The 20271-nt window shown below is 33.3% G+C and overlaps 1 protein-coding gene across 5 annotated transcripts in view; it reads right to left on the bottom strand.

Annotated features, from left to right (window-relative positions):
* The window catches only part of XRCC4 (X-ray repair cross complementing 4), a 334165-nt gene that overhangs the window by 299212 nt on the left and 14682 nt on the right, over positions 1–20271 (bottom strand). For all 5 annotated transcript variants that reach the window (XM_037800808.1, XM_037800806.1, XM_037800810.1 and 2 more), the window contains one exon: positions 6251–6399. In XM_037800808.1, the coding sequence (XP_037656736.1) occupies positions 6251–6389 (139 nt within the window). In that variant the 5' untranslated portion in view covers positions 6390–6399. The remainder of the gene's footprint in view (positions 1–6250; positions 6400–20271) is intronic.

The raw sequence follows: 20271 nt of genomic DNA, 5'->3' as shown, positions 1-20271 counted from the left end.
TATGCACACTACACTACTTGCAATTCTTTCTTCTGCGTGTATTTAAGCTGATGTTTTACTCTTCAATTGAGATTTTTATTTCAATTATAGTTTCAATTCTAGACATACACGCTGTTCCTTTATGATAATATCCTATTCTTACCCTACCCTGCCTTTAAACATTTGAATGTTTTAAATGTATTCATGACCTCTTTCAGAATAGTCTTTATGAGTAGTTCCTGGAGTATTAATTCTGTTTCTTCTATCTGCTGACGCATTCTAATTCTATTTTTTTTTTTTTAATGTTTTGTAGTTGAACAAGGCTCACCTCCAGCCAGAGTATCAAGTGCCCTGAGTAATAGAGGTGGAGGTGGTTTTAAATAAAGGTTGCTGGTTTGCCTTTCTTGGAGTCTCTACAGGTTTTACCAGTTCCAGACCAGTGTTGAAAGATAATTTCTTAACTTGGTTTTTACACTTAAGGCAAAGAGTTCAAATTTGACCCCCTCCCAACACATACGTAACAGAGGTTCTAATTTTTCATTGGGACTTTTATTCACTGATAGCCCTCAGTGACTGGTCTGTTTCTATGCTGCATCCCTTGGCCAGAGAGTAGGATTTTTTTTAGATGATTTCAACAATAGGATAGTCCTTCTAGGCTTCTTTCTTCCCAGGGAGCTCAGCTCCAATTCCTTAAGGCCTACAGCCTTTAATATTCTGCCCCACTCAAGCATTACAATCACAGCCATTAGACATATACTTAGTTCAGATATTCCATAAACTTATCCCATTAACCACTTGGTTTTCAGATATCTCTTCATACATAGCATCTAAGGATTTCCCTTCCTTACAGTCAAGAGTGACTATGTATCCTTTAAAATTGTAAGACTTAATCTAACATTTGTTTAAAATGTATGTGTGGTTGGGCAGTTTTCTGTGTCAATTCAAGCTATCACAATCATGGGAGACCCATACAGTTCTGTATTTGCACATTTACACATTACATTTATCTATTTTATTCTTTGTAACTATGGAAGACAGAAATTTTAATATCATGAGAAAACAGAGGCTCAGAGAGATTAAGTGACAGTCTAGGATTGCAACATAGGTAAGTGTGAAGTTGGGATGTATATTTCTGTCTCTCTGGTAGTTTTACCTTGAAATGCGGCAGAGACATGGAACACTGGAAATATTACTTCTATAATTCTGAAGAACACATTAAATGAAATATTAGAGAATACAAGGAAACCTTGATTAAAGAATCCCTAAAAATATAATACACTTTTTCAAAAACTGGTTAGTGTGCTGTCAAGTATCTGGAAGCCCCACAACAGGCAATGAGAAAGGGAATCCATATATCTTGATTCTCTGATGACAAGTTCTGATGATAAAATATGACATAGCCTTTGAAGAGTGGTAAGAATAAAAATACCTTATATTCCTATGTAATTATATAGCTTCTAAAGTACTTTCACATATTTTCTCTCTGAAGCAGATGCATATTTAAGATGACAATCACTATCAATCTAATGACCTTTCAAATACTCTATTAGTTCTTCTGAAAAAAATAAAAATAAAAATAAGACAAATGTTTTCTATTTAAGGAATAAATTCATATTTTTTGTTTGAATTATTTTGAAGCATTGTTAAGATCAAGGGAGAACAAGTATTTCAGAGAAAAAAATGGGAAATCAACTTGCAGAAGCCATTTTCAATGCAGCTATAGAAAAACTTACAAGAAAATGCAAAAGAAAATAGAGAAAACCATCTACTGATAATGAATCTAGTCAAAAGAATTTTAAATATCATTAAAATGAAAAGATACTTTCCAAAAATCCTTAATAGAATTTATCCATTCAATTATTAATTCGAGAGAAGCTTAATGAGCATCTATTATGTGCTAGGCACTATTCTAGGCACCAGAGATATAACAGTGAAACAGGCAATTAAAACTACCACCCTTATGCAGCTTACAATCAAGTAAGCTTAGATATCTTTGTTAGCCCATCTATGAATGCTGTGATTATTACTATGGAATATTTCATTTTTGAAAACAGAAAACTTAAGAAAGGAAATCATGTTTCTATTACACTTTTCTTTAAAACAATATGTAAATTGTTGAATCTCTTGTACTTCATAGCTGCGCTTAATGGGATTGCATAAAAGAATGTTCTTGTTCATGGGAAGTGTATACGTGAATTACAGTGTATGTTCAAGGATGTGCACAGCTAGCTCTCATATGTTCAGAAGACAGAGCAATAGATGATGGATGATAGATAGGGAGGGAGGGAAAGAAATAGCAATGTGACAGCATGTTAAGGTTGGTGGATTGAGCTATTGGGGCAAGGGGGTCAGGGTATGATGGAATTTAAAATTTTAAAAAGATACAAAAGAATAAAAAAAATAAAAATAAAAAAACAATATGTAAAAAAAGGCAACAGTTTAAAAAAAAACTTTTTTTTCCTATCAAAATTGAAGGTGAAAATTTGACTATCAATTGAGAATCTCAGTCTTAGAAAAACAATTTGGTGTCCAATTTTGTGCTAATAACATCTGAAAGAAGCTTAGCTGTAAGCATCCAACAACTTCAGTGATCAGGAATAAGAGCAATCAAAATGATAAAATTCAACAAGGATACGGCTGAACAACACTCCTACTGTTCTCCAACAAGTAAGAGCAAAGAAAGTGCCACTCTAATAATTATTTGTGAGTAGAAGAATATGTAAGTAATGAAAGAAAACTCTTTTCTTTGGATGCCTATGTATGACTGACCAAAAGACTATGCATTTTCCCCATGATCACATGCAAAGTTGTGTCTGAACTCAGAAGACATACAGCCTTATCATCCCATTATGAATCTTGATGGTATTACATCACATAACCACTCTACTATTTCATTTATTTAAAATTCTTTTTCCACTGAGTTCTATCACATAATTTCTATATAGGTCATAAAACATCTATGTTTAGGATAAATATAAGTGGGCCTAATTATTTGATAAAAAATAATTAAGAAAGTTTAATTTACTCTTCAGTGAACTTTACTCCAGAGATGGGTGATATAAGTTTCATATTGCCAGTAGCAATTGTTATAAAAGTCACATAATGGTCATCGATCATTAACTTTGTGACTTAACTCTGTGACATAACCCTGCATAATGTTGGAGTGATGATTAACCATATGATAATTAGACCTAAAGAACATTCATTAAATAAAACATTGCTGATGGAATAGAAATCAGTGTGTTTAGTGTGTGGGAGACTGAAAGGAACCCCACATCCTTTTAAGATCACTCAAATGAAAAGAGAAAAAAAAATATATCCAAATTGAAGGTTACAGCAACCAAAAAGCTATGCAAAAAAAGAAAAAAACAGGATGAGGTAAAGGAAGGAAATTCATTTTCATGTTTCAATTATTTAATTGGTTTAATGTTCTTAATCATGTTATTGTCTATCTGTAAAGTGCCAAATTACATTCACTTAATGAGCCTTAACTAAACATGGAAACAAAGTTATATAATTAGGTTTCATATTTTGTCCCTGAAATTTAAAACAAGAAAACAGAAATGAATACTGAAAGGCATAAAACAGATGCAAGTTTAAAAAAATTTATTAGAAATCTTTGAAAATAAAATGACTGAAGAAAGTACAATGTAAAATTTTATGTTTGAAAGCTTGTCCATTAGAGAAAGCCAAAATCTTAGCACACAGAAGTTGAATATCACATTTGTCACACTAAATTCCATTAGCTACAAAACAAATAGGTGGAATGCAATGAATTTATGATCAATGTCAAATATAAATAAATATGAAACAGGAGTTTTCATTCAAAAGTATGTTAACTAAAATGAAATGGTTCATTTTCTTTTTTTCTAACTAGGTCTATATAACTGGACCACCTTTTCATTGATTCATTAAAAAAAAAATATTCATTGAGCCATGCATGTGCTAGTTACTGGTATAGATTTTTATAAAGAGTGGTTAATAAATCAGATATATTCTTTGCCCTAAAGGCAACTAATCTAGTGAAACAATATACATACTAATAACAAGAGGAACAACGATCAGCACATTTTATATAGCATAAGCAAAATGTTCCATAAATGTAAATTTTACTTACAATCCTGATTAATTAAGATAAAGGGATTAATCAGAATACTTTTTTTTCCAACCCTTAATGATAAAAATTTTTAAACAACCTATTATTATTCCTTGCCTTGATGAAGGAGGTGTACTGCCTAGTATATCATTTAATGTCTTTCTTTGATAATAAAGGCTCTTGAAGTACTTCAAGGTCATCTGATCATAAATTCTCATTATACAGAATAATATACCTGCCAATTAGAAATATCTAACTTATAAATACAGTATCCCTAACATATAAGCAACCACTTCTCTCCAACTACTCCACTTAAGGATGGAACTTCTGGACTATCTATTGCCCCATTGCCTTTTTTCTCTCTCTTCTAAGTTTACAGAAAAATCATGCAGAAAGTAGAATTTCCATATAGAGTTCCCATAAACCCCCTCACAGATTTCCCTTTTAACATTTTGCATAAGTGTGATAACTTTGTTACAATTGTTGTAACAGTATTATTGTAATTTTACAATTAACTACAGCCCATAGTTTACATTAGGGTTCCCTGTGTTGTACAATCATATGTTTTGTTTGTTTGTTTCTGGTAACTTATATACAACCTAAAATTTCCCATTTTATCCATTTTTAAATATACAATACAATGGTATTAATTACATTCACAATATTGTGCCCCCATCATCATCATCCAATTGCCAAAATATTTCTATCACCCCAAACAGAAACTCCATACCAATTACACATTAATCCCCCATTTCCCACATCTACCTAGCCCATTAGCCGGTATTCTGGTTTCTGACTTCATGAATTTGCATATTCTGTTTACTTCATGTGCGTTTATACTATATTCTTCCTTTTGTGTCTGGCTTATTTCACTCAACGTGATGTCTTCCATGTTCATCTGTGTTGAAGCATGCATCAGAACTTCATTCTTTCTATGACTGAACAATATTCCATTGTATGTATAAACCACATTTTTACTCATTCTTCCTTGATTGACACCTAAGTTGCTTCCACCTTTGGAAGCATTGTGAATAATGCCCCTTTGAGCTTCAATATGCAAATATCTGTTCAAGCCCCTGCTTTCAATTCTTTTGGGTATATACCCAAAAGTGGAATTATCAGGTCATATGGTAATTCTATATTTAACTTTCTGAGGAACTGCCAAACTCTTTTCTAGAGTGGCTGCACCATTTTACATTACCATCAACAATGTACAAGGGTTCCAATTCCTCCACATCCTCTCCAACCTTACCATATACTGTTTTTTTTAATATTAGCCATTGCAGTGGGTGCAAAAAAGTATCTCATTGTGGTTTTGGTTTGCATTTCCCTGATGGCTAATGATGGTGAGCAACTTTGTATGTGTTTATCGGTCATTTGTATATCTTCTTTGGAGAAATGTCTATTCAAATCTTTTCCCCATTTTTTAATTGGGTTGTTTGTCTTTTTGTTGTTGAGTTGCAGGAGTTCTTTAAATATTCTGAATATTAAACCTTTATCATATATATGGTTTCCAAATATTTCCTTCCATTCTATAAGTTGTCTTTTTACTTTCTTGATAATTTCTTGATAAAGTTATTTGATACACAGAAGTTTTTAATTTTGATTATGTCCCATTTATCTTTTTTCTTTTGTTGCTTGTGCTTTTGGTGTGAAGCCTAAGTTCTGTTTCATTTTCATTACAAATGTAGTACATGTTCATTGGAAAATTATTCAAACATAATATATGTACAAAGCAAAAAGAAAATCACCATCACTCAATGCCTCCCAAGCCAACACCAAACCCTTGGCCCAACCATACTCTCCCTCTGCCTCCTAATACTTCTCTGGGGTCCTAAAAAAAGATAACATGCAAGCAGTACTATTTGTTTTTCCATAAAGGCATAATTTAAAAACTTTATCTAAACACTAAGTCTAAGCATTAAGACTCAAATGATAACCAGAATTTGCTGGACCACATACTTATTCTCTATCCTCTATTAAAATGAATTATAGAAAATGGTATTAAATATTATAAATCTGTACAAAAATTAGACAGCAATAACAAGCAACAGTTATCACAATAATTTTACCAAATATCTATTAAAGAAGCACTTTAATTTGGAGTATCACCAATGACTGCAGAATAGAACATTTTTGAAATTTTACTTTTAAAAAATTTGCTTTTAATATTACCTGTCCCAGTCCATGCTGACTGACCATCAGTAAGTGTGATAACAAAACCAGAACCTAGTGTTTTCTCCCAAGATACTTGTAGAAAATGAATTATATTGGGTCCAGAAGCAAGATGGATTCTGCTTACTTTTCTCTCCATTTCTGGTCACCTGTTAGAGAAGAATAAAATTAGAATTTTTGCAAAGAAACTGCAGCAAATAGTTATGTTGTCTGTACTGGTCTTTAAACTATTCAAAATACCAAGGAAATAGGGAAATAAGTAAAACAAAAAATTTTGTAGCAGAGCTAGCCAACCACTGACTTTAGTAAGTCATAGTTTTGCTCAAAATCAATTCAAAATTTTTACAGATGAAAAAAGAAAGACCCATAAATGAGTATGTGATTTGCCCAAGTCATGTACCTGAATAAAAGTTCCTATCTCCAACAATATTAAGAGTAAATTTTACCCTTACTTTTCCCTAAGGGTCAACAACCTCCTTCTCTGCAACAAATGTAGAGACCACAAATGATCAAAAGAAATGGTCATGAGAACTTGTGTGAGTGACCTGGGAATAATCTCAGGATTGGAATGTGATTGTAATTAGTGAGGATAAATTTGATCAAGTCTCAGTCTCTGTCTAGTGAAAGTCTACAGGAAATGAAAAGGAAAAGTAACCACAAGTTATAGAAAAGAAAAATCTCAAACACAAAAGTTGGCAGTACCCAAATACGCCTTACTCTGAGACGGGGTGGCCCAGGACTAGTGACTCAAACACTCTGTCCATTCAGCCAGGAGCACCCCTCTAATGGAGATGGGTTATACTGAGCTATCACAGCTTGAGACAAACTTTTTGCATTTTTAAAAATTTGTATTAAAATATTATATACAGGCAGAAAAGTACGTATTTCACAGCAATATGACTTGATGAATTTTACAAATTGAACAAACCCATGTAAGCAGCACCTAGATGAAGAGGCAGAACATTACCACCCCAGAACTCATTCCTATACTCCTCCCTTCCAGGAACTACCTACCCAGATAACCACCATCCTGACTTCCAACAGAGAATAGAGTTTTGAGTGCTTTTGTGCTTTATGTAAATAGAATTATATAGCATGTTCTCTTTTGTGTCTGGCTTCTTTTGTTCAATATAATGTTTGAGAGATTCATCCATATTGTTTCTTAGAGTTGTAGGTCATTCTCATGTATTCCATTATCTGGATATAATAAAATAATCAATTTTCCTAGTGATAAACATCTGGATGGTTTGCAAGTTTTAACCATTACAAACAGTGCTGCTATAAATATTCTAGCAAATACCTATGCATTTTTGCTGAGGCTACACTGAGTGGAACTGCAGGATCACAGGACATTCATATGTTCACTTTCAATACTATACTGCAAAAAAATTTTCCAAAATGGTTGCACCAATTTACACTCAGTTTATGAGAATGCTGGTGGTTTGACAACCTTGCAAATATTTCCCATATTTTAAATTTTAGACATTTTGCTAGGTATGTACTGTGGTTTTAATTCACATTTCCATGATAAGTAAATGAGATTGAGTCCTTTTCATATATTCATCAGCGATGCGAATATTCTGTGTTGTTGCATGTCTGTTCAACTTTGCCAATGTTTTTATTCAGTTCTCTTTTTCTTATTGATTTTTTTATCTGTTCTTGATTTATTCTGGATATGAGTTCTTTAAATAAATGTATTTATTGTGTATTAGACACATACACACATATATTTGTACTGTGAATGTTTTTCCCACTCTGTGAGTGACCTTTTCACTCTCATAACGGTGTCTGTGGATGAAAAGAAGTTCTTAATTTCAATGAAGTACAATATATCATTTTTCAATGTTACAGTTAGCATTTTTACATCCTGTTTAAGTATGTTTTGGTCACTAAGATGTTCTCCTATGTATATCTAAAAGTTTCATTATTATACTTTTCACATTTAAATATTTAATCTGTCAGGAATTGATTTGTGTAGTGTATTATGTAGCAGTCAAAATATATGATTTCTACATGGATATCCAATTCACCCAGTACTATCTATTGAAGACTACACTCTCCCAACTGCATTCCAGTATTACCTTTGTCATAAATCATATGACCATATATGTGAGGATCTGCTTCTAGATTCATTAGATCCCACTAGTTAATTTGTCTATCCATATGCTAATCCTACACTATCTTAATTACCGTAGTCTTATAATAAATCTCAATAACTGATACTGTAAGTCCTCCAGCTTTGTTCTTGTTCAAGATTGCCTTGGTTAATCTTAATCCTTTGTAATTCCATATGAATTTTAGAATCAGTCTGCCAATTTCTGCAAAAGCATCTACTTGTATTCTGACCGGATAATTTATGGAGATCTGGTATCTTTCCAATAATAAGTCTTCAAATCAACAAGGATGATATGTTTCTCGATTATATAGGTCTTCTTTCTCTCAATATTGTTTTAGTTTTAAGAGTAGAGGTCAGGTACCTCTTTTGCTACATTTGTTTTAGGTATTTGCCAGTAAACTTTTGAGTGATCAAATTAAACTTCTTTCTCTGCTTTCAGATTTACTAAACAGTCTTCTGTCCATACTTAGATCTGGCTGGAAAAGAGTATACAATGGTTATGGTTACAGAGGTATTCAGTCCAATGTTTTGGGCTATAATCTAATATATTGTCAGCTATGGTTTGTACCTCACCTTCTGTGAGCTCGTTTAATATGAACCTGTCCCTGAGAGTTGGATCCCTCCCTATGCACATGAAAAATCACATTTTTTTTTCACTTCCTTTCCTTCAAAAGGTAATTGTGGGGAATGAATAAATTAATACATGTAAAGCACTGGCGTATATTCAACTCTCAGTAAATCTTATTATTATTATTTTTATCACAAAGCTAAAAACCAGAACCTGGAAAATAATGGCCTTAATGAGCTATTCACCTTGGGAAACCGTGAGTAAAGGAGAAGCAGATATTGCCATTTCACAACAAATACTTTCCATGGTAAATTGCTAGAATATTTACTCAGGTATGAAACACTGCATTTTAAGCACAGATCAAATTTTAAATTGCCATATGTTAAAAATCGATATTTTCTTTAAGTCTGTAGGTAATGTATAAATGACCTTGTAGATTTTATTTCTCCCATCTTAACAATATGCAAGTTAAATAAAAGTAGTTTTGTCAAATTAAATCCTCTGCATTTAATTCAACTGTATCAAAATTTAATGGTTCTGCAAGCCTACTATTAAAAAAAAAGTGTGTGCACACATTTCAAAGACTAAAATAGAGCCCTAAACAAAAAATTCTTTCCCTAAATAAAAACTTTGCTTAAATTCAATTTTGAATCTGAGCTTGACAGAAAAATCCCAAATCCTAAACAAAAAAGAAAAAGAAAATTCTCAGTAAAACTAGTTTCAGATAATTCAACTACTTAGGTTACTTGGACTAGTCCTGCTATATTATCTTAAAAACACCTTTGAAGACTTTGTTTAATTGATATTCAAACCAAATATTCCTAATTATCCTTTTTCCTGGAGAAGGCTGGCCTCCTCTGAGGTAAAAAAAATCAATAGAACCTGTCAAAATCACATAGTGAGTGAAACCATTCACATAAATGCACTATTCGTCAGACTCCATTAAAAAAGAAAAGACAATAATTACATACTGTATATGAGAGCAATTCGTGGCAGTATCTGTATTTTATCATAAAATGTAGTTGTATTTTTGGCTGTAGACAATATAGAGTAAAAGAAGAACTAGGAGTACATAATGTAGTATCTGAAGTCAGGGCTAAAAGGAATGAGTCTCAAGGCAAACATCATCACCTATCTGTTAAGTACTTTGCAATTTAACAAGAACTTTATCATTGGTTGAACAAAGAACAGAAATCAAGATTAAAAAAAAAACTAACTTCACTCACTAAACAAATTGCTCATTTTTCCATTTTCCCTCCCTATCCTTATCTACAGGCATACATAACTTTTAAATAGATATCGTAAATAGACATAATTTCATATTCCATTTTAAACATGTTTTATTTGGAATATGTGGAATACATTTGGAACATATTTTCATATATATGTAGAAAACAACACTTTTTTTCACACCTACCATCTTAGTGACTAAATACCAATCCACTGAATACCATAATTAACTAAGAAGTATGTTGACACATTATTTCCTTAATCTTCACCAGAACCCCAGGGGAGCAGCAGTTATTATGAACGAAACTGTATGAATGAAAGAACAGACATGATGCATAATATCCAAGATCACACACTAGCAAGTGGTGGTGCAAGGACTCCACAGAGGTCTAGTAACGCAGTTAAGAAAAACCAAGTTCCAAGAGACTGAATTCTAAAGTTTTCAGTCAGACAAAGAAAAAGGAGCTGCTAACTTGTGATACGCATTGTCTGATGAGAAGATTTAAGGCTACTCTAAAACAAAACCAAAACTTTGTTTCCAGTACCCATTAAATGGTAGTCAATCAGGCTCATATTCTGCAATCATCTGAGACATGTGAGACACAGAGTAAATCAGTCTGGATTCTGGATCAAGCTACAAGAAGGAAATTTCCAAATCTAATCTCCAATACCTCATTGCTAACTGTTGGCTGGCCACTTCCACTTGGGATTCCAAAATGCTGGCCCAAAGTAGGCTTTCTACAAATATGTGTCCTTGATATTTAATTAAATTTATCTAAAATTTGTCACCCATGGCTTCTACCATTTGTCTTAGTTGTATCAATTTGGACCATACAGATTACGTCTAAATCCTCTTACATATGGCAGGCCTTTTCTTGAAACTAATCTACAATTAATTAAAACATTTCTTATAAAATATAATTTCTAATACCCTCACTGCTTTGATGATTCTCCTCAAAATTTATTCCAGTTAATCTCTGCAACTTTAAGTATATCATACAGAACCCAAACTGATAATCTAGTGATAGGTATTAGACAAAGACTATCTCCATCTCATAAACAGTGTACTTCAATAAATACAAGGAAATATCATATTCCGTTTTCATTACTGTTTTTGGTGGTAGGGAGAATGGTGGGGTGTGTTAGGGGTAGTTTGTTTTCTTTTGGCAGCTACATTAGTCTCCATACTCCTATATGAATTTAATATCATATAGGATTTTAATATCAAAGACTTTCACTGTACTTTTTGCCCCACTCACAAACCCACTATTTACATAATCAACTAAACCAAAGACTGTCAACATACGTTGCTTTGCTGTCAATTTATTCCAACCTGTGCTTGTAGTTTTTGTTGATTCATTTTTTGCAGGGGTGCAATTTCATATTTTATATTTGCTTGTCAAGGTTACATTGAAAAGTGATTCTGTTACTATGATTCAACATATTTATACTATCTCCCTGATCTTGTCACTTAAAAATTTAACAAATCTCTTTTCTACGTATTCAAATTATTGATCCAAAATATTTAAGGAAGACAAGCTACTTTGAGGACAAGACCTTTGTGGCCTGTCATTAGAATTAAGCCTGTAATAGACATCAATCTTCCAATACTATATGGATGTACTCTTTATATCTCTAGCATAGTCACAAGGATAACAGGAGAGTCCTAGGCTAAACCTCTACCAGCTCTACCAGTCTAGTAATACTATTAGAAAATGAGATAAACCAAGATATAGATACTTTTTCTTAGTGATTCCACTTTCATTGATTAGAGGCTCTTTTTCTAGGAATGCAAAAGCCCTCCTTCTAGTAATCCACTCTAGAATCTTGCCAAGATTGATCTCAAACTAACCAGGCTGTAGTATGACATATTATTTAGTTCAAACCAAATGGCTATATTTTCCCAATACCAGAATATGTTTTCATCATGTACACTTAAGAAATGCTTAAACCAAGGAAGCTAAAAAACAAAAGTAGTGCTGTAAAAATTACAGATAGGGGAAGAAAAAGCATTGTAAAAAGTCAAAATCAGAACAAAGGATAAACTTTGAAGATAAAAAACTAAAGAGAATCATTCTTTAATCACATAGCATGAATCACTTTTACCAGATGATCCCAGATAAGCTAAAAGAATATTTAGTCTTTATTCTTATTTTGGAGGGGAGGCACCTTAAATTGCTTCAGAATTTTCTGACCAATATATAATATGCAATAAGAATCCAAAAGCAAATTATTTGTTATTTCATTGATATTTAATTAAAAATGGCTAAGAGCAAATTTGTACATCAGGGTTTTAATTTGCTTTTTCAATTTGAAACTGTCATGTTCTTATTAAAAAAATATCACTTTTTCCTCAATTGACAAATGAACATGAAAATAGTAAAAATAACTCATTTGGTTAACTCGTCACAAAACAAGACTAAATTACTACCAATCTCCATCCTTAAGTTGGGGGGAGGGGATACTTACCTATAGAACGTTAAAGCTATCTTAAAGAGCACAAGGAAGTCAGAAAAACCTCCCAAGAATGAAATTAAAATTATGTAAGAGTGTAAGACCTCTCCAAATCGATAAAATGGCAAAAATTATAATTTCTACCAAGAGTTTACTCAGAAAACTACTTATTCTTCTTCCTAGTGAAAGATAAAATTATAACAATACTTGTAGCTCAATTAACCATGTTAAAATTAAACATTCAAATTTGTAGATTTGACTATACACTAATTCCTGCAAAATATAATTATTTTTAAATATTTCATTTAGTTGGTTTTAATACATTAAATCTTTGCCTAGATATGTTTAGTTCTGAACTGCCATATCTATTTGTGAATATTTACTTTTGGATCAATTAGTCAATACACTTAATGTGCAGTAAATTATTCACATTGCTGCATAATCCTTAATTTTGAAAATTACTGGAAAATGTGTTACTGTCTATGTCAATCACTAAAAAAGACATAATATAGTCAGGGGCTTACATAATTCTAAGGGGCTCAAAACCAACTTTTTTTTTCTGATGGAAGAAGGGTACAGAAACTACTTAAGGAAGACAATGCTTTCCCTCTCTAGTATTTATACACAGCACACACAGAGAGATTATTTCTTCTTAAATGTGCCTCAAGAATCATGGCTATTGTTAACATTAATGTAACTCTGTGAAACGGAAAAAAAAAGTTACTGTAAAACAACAACTGGTTTTATTGCTATTTCATTTACCATATTTGAAATAAATGACAATAGACTAATTATAGAGACAAATTTGCTTAAAATTCAGTTTTTCAGTGGCTTGTGAGTTATTCATCCTATTTTCACAATAATAGAAAGGGCTTTAATCTCAAAAATGTTAAAAACAATTTGGAGGGCAGAATAGTTTTATAAAGATCTTGGAACAGAGTTATTCAGGTTTCAAGTATTTTCCACTTTCCTGATTAACTATCTATACATCACAAAAATTCAATGATTTTATATTAAAGATTATTTTATTAAACTCCGATTTGAAATTTACCTTTGAATTATGTTTAAGCACTTACTATATTAATAACCCAAAAGCAACAACTCAGTATTTTGTAAGTATTCTTCCCTCAGTAGCCTAGGAAATGTTTTCTTTATATCAACTAAGGCTTAATTTCATAACATACTACTAAAACCAGTTTCTTTTACTTACTGAGGTCACCCTCTCATTAAATATCAAATACAAATAGCTAAGAATCAACCTGAAAAACAGAAAAAAAAATGACATGGAATGTCTTTTAAGATTCAGAAAGAATAAATCAAGGATCTCTTTGCTGTCACCAGTCCTATAAAGAGGAACAGTCAGCCATAATTTTTTGCCCCAAAACTACTTGAAGAAGAGGGTGGGGGGTTAGGGGGCATGAGACCCTCTTCAGAGAGAATGATTGATTAGGGCGTTAAGGAAGCCTGTGTCTTGTTTTCTAAGGGCACTAAAGATCACACTAGTATCAGCATCTCTCCCATTCACAGCCAAGGATCTAAGCAAGCCTGCAGGTGGAAACTGTTGAGTTCCACCCCAAATTTTACATCAGTAGCTTTATTGAGAACTCAAAACAGTTGAGAATTGAGAAGCTTATCTTTAGGACTTTGTGTCTTTGCTACTTGGCTTCTCTCTTAGAAGAGAAATAAGTTGTTGGCTGGTATGCAATTGATGTGATCTACACTCTGAACAAATACCATTCACAGTTGTTTCTGAATAAACAAGACGCTTTTTAAATTAGTTTACAAAGAATTTTGTATGCCCTTTTGGATGCTGATAAGGCACAGTGCAGAAGCCAACTCACTTAGGTCAGAGCAAATTAGTTACAACACTGTATCATTGATAACACCATTTTAAACTTGAGCTTCTCTTATTTTCCTTTATAGGAAGTTAAGGCTTCTTTTCAAGCTGCTTGGGCTGCAGGTGTTCAAAAGTCGGCAGTTATGCCAAGGAGTTGTACTCACAGATGAGAAAGGGCTAAATGCATGTTTCTAATGAAGCAATTAACTTTAAGTGTCTCCTTTTTAACAAAAGTAGGCGGATACCTAAAGTGAGTTCAGAATAAGGATTAGCGCACAGCACATGCTGTTAAAGAGTCTGTAATTAGATTCCTGATCAAATCATTTCCTTTGGCCTTATTTTTAAAAACAAAAAGGAGGAAAAGAAAAAAAAACATAAATTGCAAACAGAAAGTGGGATGATACATTTCTTAAAAGTTCGATCACATTACAAATATTTAAGGATAGGAATATTATATAATAATTGCTAGATAAAAAGGATAGAAAGGTTTAAACAAACTGCTGGGCTATTACCTTTTGATAAAACAAACATCACTCAACCATTCAGGAATTGTTCAAAGAAGAGTACTATTTGTTTGTTATTTACTGAAAGCAAGAGAAAGTATTGACTATTCATATTTATCGTTTTATCAGCATTCCCACATTGAGGATTTTTTTACTTAGTAATTTATTCCAAACATGTTCATTATTAATAGCATGTCAACTTGCTGGCTGCTGTTATCTACCTGACCAGAGGGTAACTAAAGATTTATTTGAAAGATGATCAATTTACCTTTATATTCCCAAAGTAATTAAATTAAAAAATACCAAGCTAATCTTCTACAGGACAAGTGCTTTTCTGAAAACAAACAAACAAACAAACAAAACAAAAACAAATGTTTTCAAGTTAGGATTTTTTAAACTTTAAGGGTAATGAATGCACTGGAATATTAAATACCTTCTAATCATGTCAAGATTATCTCCAACCTAATAAAAATTATTTTTTTCTTTATTAGAAAAGTTGTGGGTTTACAGAACAATCATGATTAAAATTCAGAATTCCCATTCACCCATCCACCAAAACTTGTATTGGTGTGGAACATTTGTTACAACTGATAATAGCATATTTTTATAACTGTACTATTAACTAAAATCCATGGTTTAACTTAGGGTTCCCTGTGTAGTGTAGCTGCATTGATTTTTTTAAAATCATTACTCTGTTACCATATACACAATCTAACATTTCCCCTTTTAATCATATTCAGATATATTTCAGTGCTGTTAATTGTGTTCAAAATGTTGAGCTACCATCATCATCAATACCAAAACACTTCCATCACTCTAAATAGGAACCCTGTACATTTTAAGCCTTAACTTCCCATTCCCTATCCCCATCCCATCCCTTGGTAACCTATATTCCAGATCCTGACTCTATGAGTTTGCTTATTCTAATAGATTCAAATCAGAAAGATCATACAATATTTGTCCTTTTGCATGCATGTTTTTTCACTCAACATGATGTCTTAAAGGTTCACCCATGTCCAACCTAATAATTTTAAAAGTATAAATTGACCGCCTGTCCAGGTTTGGCTAAGATTTTCCCAGTTTTAGCATTAAAATTTCCATGTCCTAGGAAACCTCTCCATCCCAGGCAGCCTGGGGCAGTGCTAAGTTAAAGTAAAATACAGCTAAGACTGTTGACATAATCTTGTTTGAAAACTATAATATACCACTGATGTTGACAGAAGACATTAAGTTAACAGGATTAGAACTGAGTCCATAAAATAAGGCATCTCTGTTGTGGGTATAGTCCATTCTCAATTACCTGTTGTGAATGTGGAAAGCCAGATGCTACCACTCCAAATACTATATTACTGCTCATTTCCTCTGCTTATCTTTTACAAACACTACTAATAATCATAATTTTAAGAGATCCATTTAAATTTTACTTCCTCTCCTTCATTTTCTTCAAAATACCTATGAAGTAGGGATTAAGGAGCAATAAAATGCTCTTATGCCCAAATAAATTCCCCACATAGAATCCAAAACACCCTTAAAACTAGACTCACAGTTCCAGGACTATGACTTCCTTCATAGTCATCACACAGCCACTCTCAATTACCAATAAGTTTGCTGAAAAGGCTGAGAATGTACTAAGGCTGAGAATGTACTTACCATTTTAGAAACTTTCTTTATTTTCCCAAGAATACTTTATTTCTAATAGCAGAGTTTCAAGTGAGAATGACACTTAGAACTGAAGAGAACAGGTAGGACAGTACCTAAAACATAGCATTAGCAAAGCAACAGTCTTTTTAAATAAGAACTTAGTATTTATGAGTTCTTAAGCCTTGAAATTTTTTATTCCTCTCATAGTTTAATTTCAGAAGAGTAAGGTGTTCCTATGAAACATCATCAGTTAAGCTGATATACAGTTTTTCTTCTTGAAAAATGTGCTGCTTAGAACTGAAATGTAACTAAAAGGATTTGTTCGGGGAAAGAAACAAGACTTTATTACTGTACTTCCCCCCCCCCACTCACAAACCCACCATTTTCTTCCAACTGTACCCATTTATTTGCTGATTTTCTTATGGCAAATAAGGGAGTGAATGATAAGATTGGGGTATAGGATAAATGAGACTTAAGCCTGGAAAAAAAAAAAACCTATAACATATCTTCAATTGTTGCTACTACCTACTTCAGCCATTCAAAAGTATAGGTTGAAACACTGAAACATGAAATGGCCAATATTTAACAATTTTTAACTTACTAAAATGACAATTCCATAGGGTTCAAACTAATAGTAAGAGTTTAAACAGTAAATGGGGATTTAACATTCTTAATTGGATGAATACTTATTTCGCATGTTTTAGTTTCTCAGTCTAAGTCATTTTCAACCACATCCTTGAGCATATTCTGGACAATTCTGGTAGGAGGACCACTGGAGGAGGTTCCAAGGTGTAAATTAAACTTATCAATTCTGAGTTCCTTTGGGTGATACAATCTTAAATTGAATTGAAACTTTGTACCTGATAAAATTTAAATCAAACCCTGGTCTCTTTAGCAAGGGTCCATATGATAAGGCCTCTAGAGGCCATACCAGTCAGGGGTTTAAAACCATATTCATTCATTGCATGAGGGGTGGGGGCTGCAGCAAATTTGGAGACTGCAAGTGACCATGTAAAGATGGCAGCTGCTACCCGGCACCAGCAGACTGCTGGTGTATGCAAGTACTGACTCTTGGGGAGCAGCCATTCTGATTACTCAAGAAACCTACAAAACCATGTATTCAGGCAAAAGACACCTAATTTTTAAATATTGCCTTATATTTTTAAAAACAACACTGGATGTGCCAAACAAAACAGCATTAGGACAATAAAGGTCATAGGTTTGTGACCTCTACTGGATTTGGAACCAACCCCTTTATCCCCAAGACCTTGATATAGAGCATCTTTACCTAACAAATCTGATGCTTTCCCAAACAGCCTCTCACAAATAGTGCCTTTGGAATCTGACAAGTCAGGCATACAGTGAACTTCTTTATCTCCATACTGATCAGTCAAATATTGAACACTTCCACAAAAAGGGGGTAGGAGGGTGGGGGTTTGAGAAACGAGAATCTACCCATCAATCAAACAAATATTTAGATCCTTTAGATCCTGCCTGATGCCAGGTACTATGTTAGGTATTGAGGGACAGACCTATGAATAAAACAGACGTATCCTCTGACCTCAGGGAATTCATAATCTTGTGAAAAGATAGCCAAATAGTCACACACTACAAAACAATACAGTAAGATCCGACACACCCAGATTGAGACAAACACAAAAGGCTTTCTTCGTGAAGTCTAAGTTAAGACTGAAAGGATAAGCAGGAAGAATTGTGAACCCACCACTTTTGCTCATGTTTCCCTCTCCCGAAATACCAACCTCTAGTCTGTACCTGTCAAAATCTATTCATCCTCCCAAGGACCAGGTACCTCAAAAGCAGACATGATCAGCTCCCAAGGATGCCAGTTGTCAATCACCTTATTCCCCGGTGAAAAAGAAGAATATCTAATACAGGAAGGATGTCAGGAAAATCATGCTAACTCTCTGTCAGCTTTACCTCCTAACTAAAGGAGCCCTGAGCTGAACTTTCACACTGGATCATTTAGCGGGGAGCTGAGCATATATGGCTAATGAATGAAATGGCATTTGAGAGCTTCAAAATTCTAGTACCACTCTGCTGGCTTCACATGTTTTAACTTCTACAACATTTGAATGAAGTGAGCAATGACGTTAACCCAGATTAGAAGCAAAATGTTATTAAGGTCCAGAAATTTAGAGGCTGTGCTTTTGAAGTATGGAATGGCAGTGTCTGGCAACAGAAAGTTGCCTGTAAAAGTGGCACTATCTGTAGCAGTTAGCAATGAAACAAGGTCACATAGTCAAGAAAGAGCCTCTTTACATGACCCTATTAATCGGAAAGGTTAATTGGTGGCCTTTCTAAGGCTATACCTTAACATCAGCTTTGAAATTCAATCCTAAAATGATTGTTAGATTTCATCAAAGGATTCTGAAATAGTGTCCCGGTTTGTATATACTACATCCCCCACAAAAGACACGTTCTTTTAATTCAATCTTTTGGGATCTTTGAATTAGGTTGTTTCCACGGAGACATATCATTCAACTAACTGGGTGATAACTCTGATTAAATTATTTCCATGGAGGTGTGGACCCTGCCAATTCAGGGTGGGTCTTGATTAGTTCACTGGAGATAGGAGAGCTAAAAGCCGACACAGATGCTGACGCTTAAAGACGGCTAAACATGCTGACAGAATGATGTTTGGAAATGCTAAGCTAAGAGGTGAAGCTCAGAGTTTGCCCCAGAGAAGCTAAGAGAGAACCCCCAGACACTTAGAGAGAAATGTGCTGGGAGAAAGAAGCAAGGATACATAGGAGCTGAGAAAGAGGAACCAAGATAGATGCCCAGAGGCATTTTGGAGAAAGTCATTTTGAAATACAACCTGAGAGCAAAGGACCAGCAGATGCCAATCACATGCCTTCCCAGCTGACAAGGTGTTCGAGACACCATTGGCAGTTCTTCAGTGATAGTATCCTCTTGTTGATGCCATAGTTTGGACACTTTCATGGCCTTTGGACTGTAAATCTATAACTTAATAAATCTCCTTCATAAAAGCCAATCCATTTCTGGTATTTTGCATAATGGCAGCATGAGCAAACCAGAACAAATAGCATGAAATCAGAGAAATTCATGACTTTAAAGCACAGTGTAGTAACAATCCTCAAAATATCAAGACTGTATTTTTCTCATTTGAAAAAATTGGAAATATTACATACTTTAGAAAGCATACGAAGTCATTGTTTTACCAAACACTTCCTCAAAAGAATTGATGAAATGTCTAGTAACAAATAAAGCTACTTCATGCAAAAGAAACATTTAATTTTGCAATGCAAAATTTTAAAATCTGATAAGTCACTCCAAGTTAAGTTAGTTACAGAGTCAATGCATAGGACAAAATCAAAATTTCCCATTAAGTTGAAATAATTAAATGACATCAATCTGCAGAAAGTCATTTGTAAAATTCTACTCCAACTGCCATTCAAACATTCATTAAGGGAACACAGTGTACAAACTTTATGCTCAATAGAAATTCCAGCATATTTAAAAAAAAGTAATGATACCACCCTCTAGAAGACTTTAATCCAGTTAGGAGAATGTGACATAATAAAGTTCTATAAAAATACAAAGTAGTATATAATTTTGCTAAATGGAAGTTAAAGTTAAAAATAATAAGGAGGAAAAAATAACAAGAAAAATATCTTAAAGACATAGTAG

This window comes from Choloepus didactylus, chromosome 13 (genome assembly GCF_015220235.1).
Source record: "Choloepus didactylus isolate mChoDid1 chromosome 13, mChoDid1.pri, whole genome shotgun sequence".
Classification (NCBI taxonomy): Eukaryota; Metazoa; Chordata; class Mammalia; order Pilosa; family Megalonychidae; genus Choloepus; species Choloepus didactylus.
This window is presented reverse-complemented; position numbering and strand designations above follow the sequence as displayed.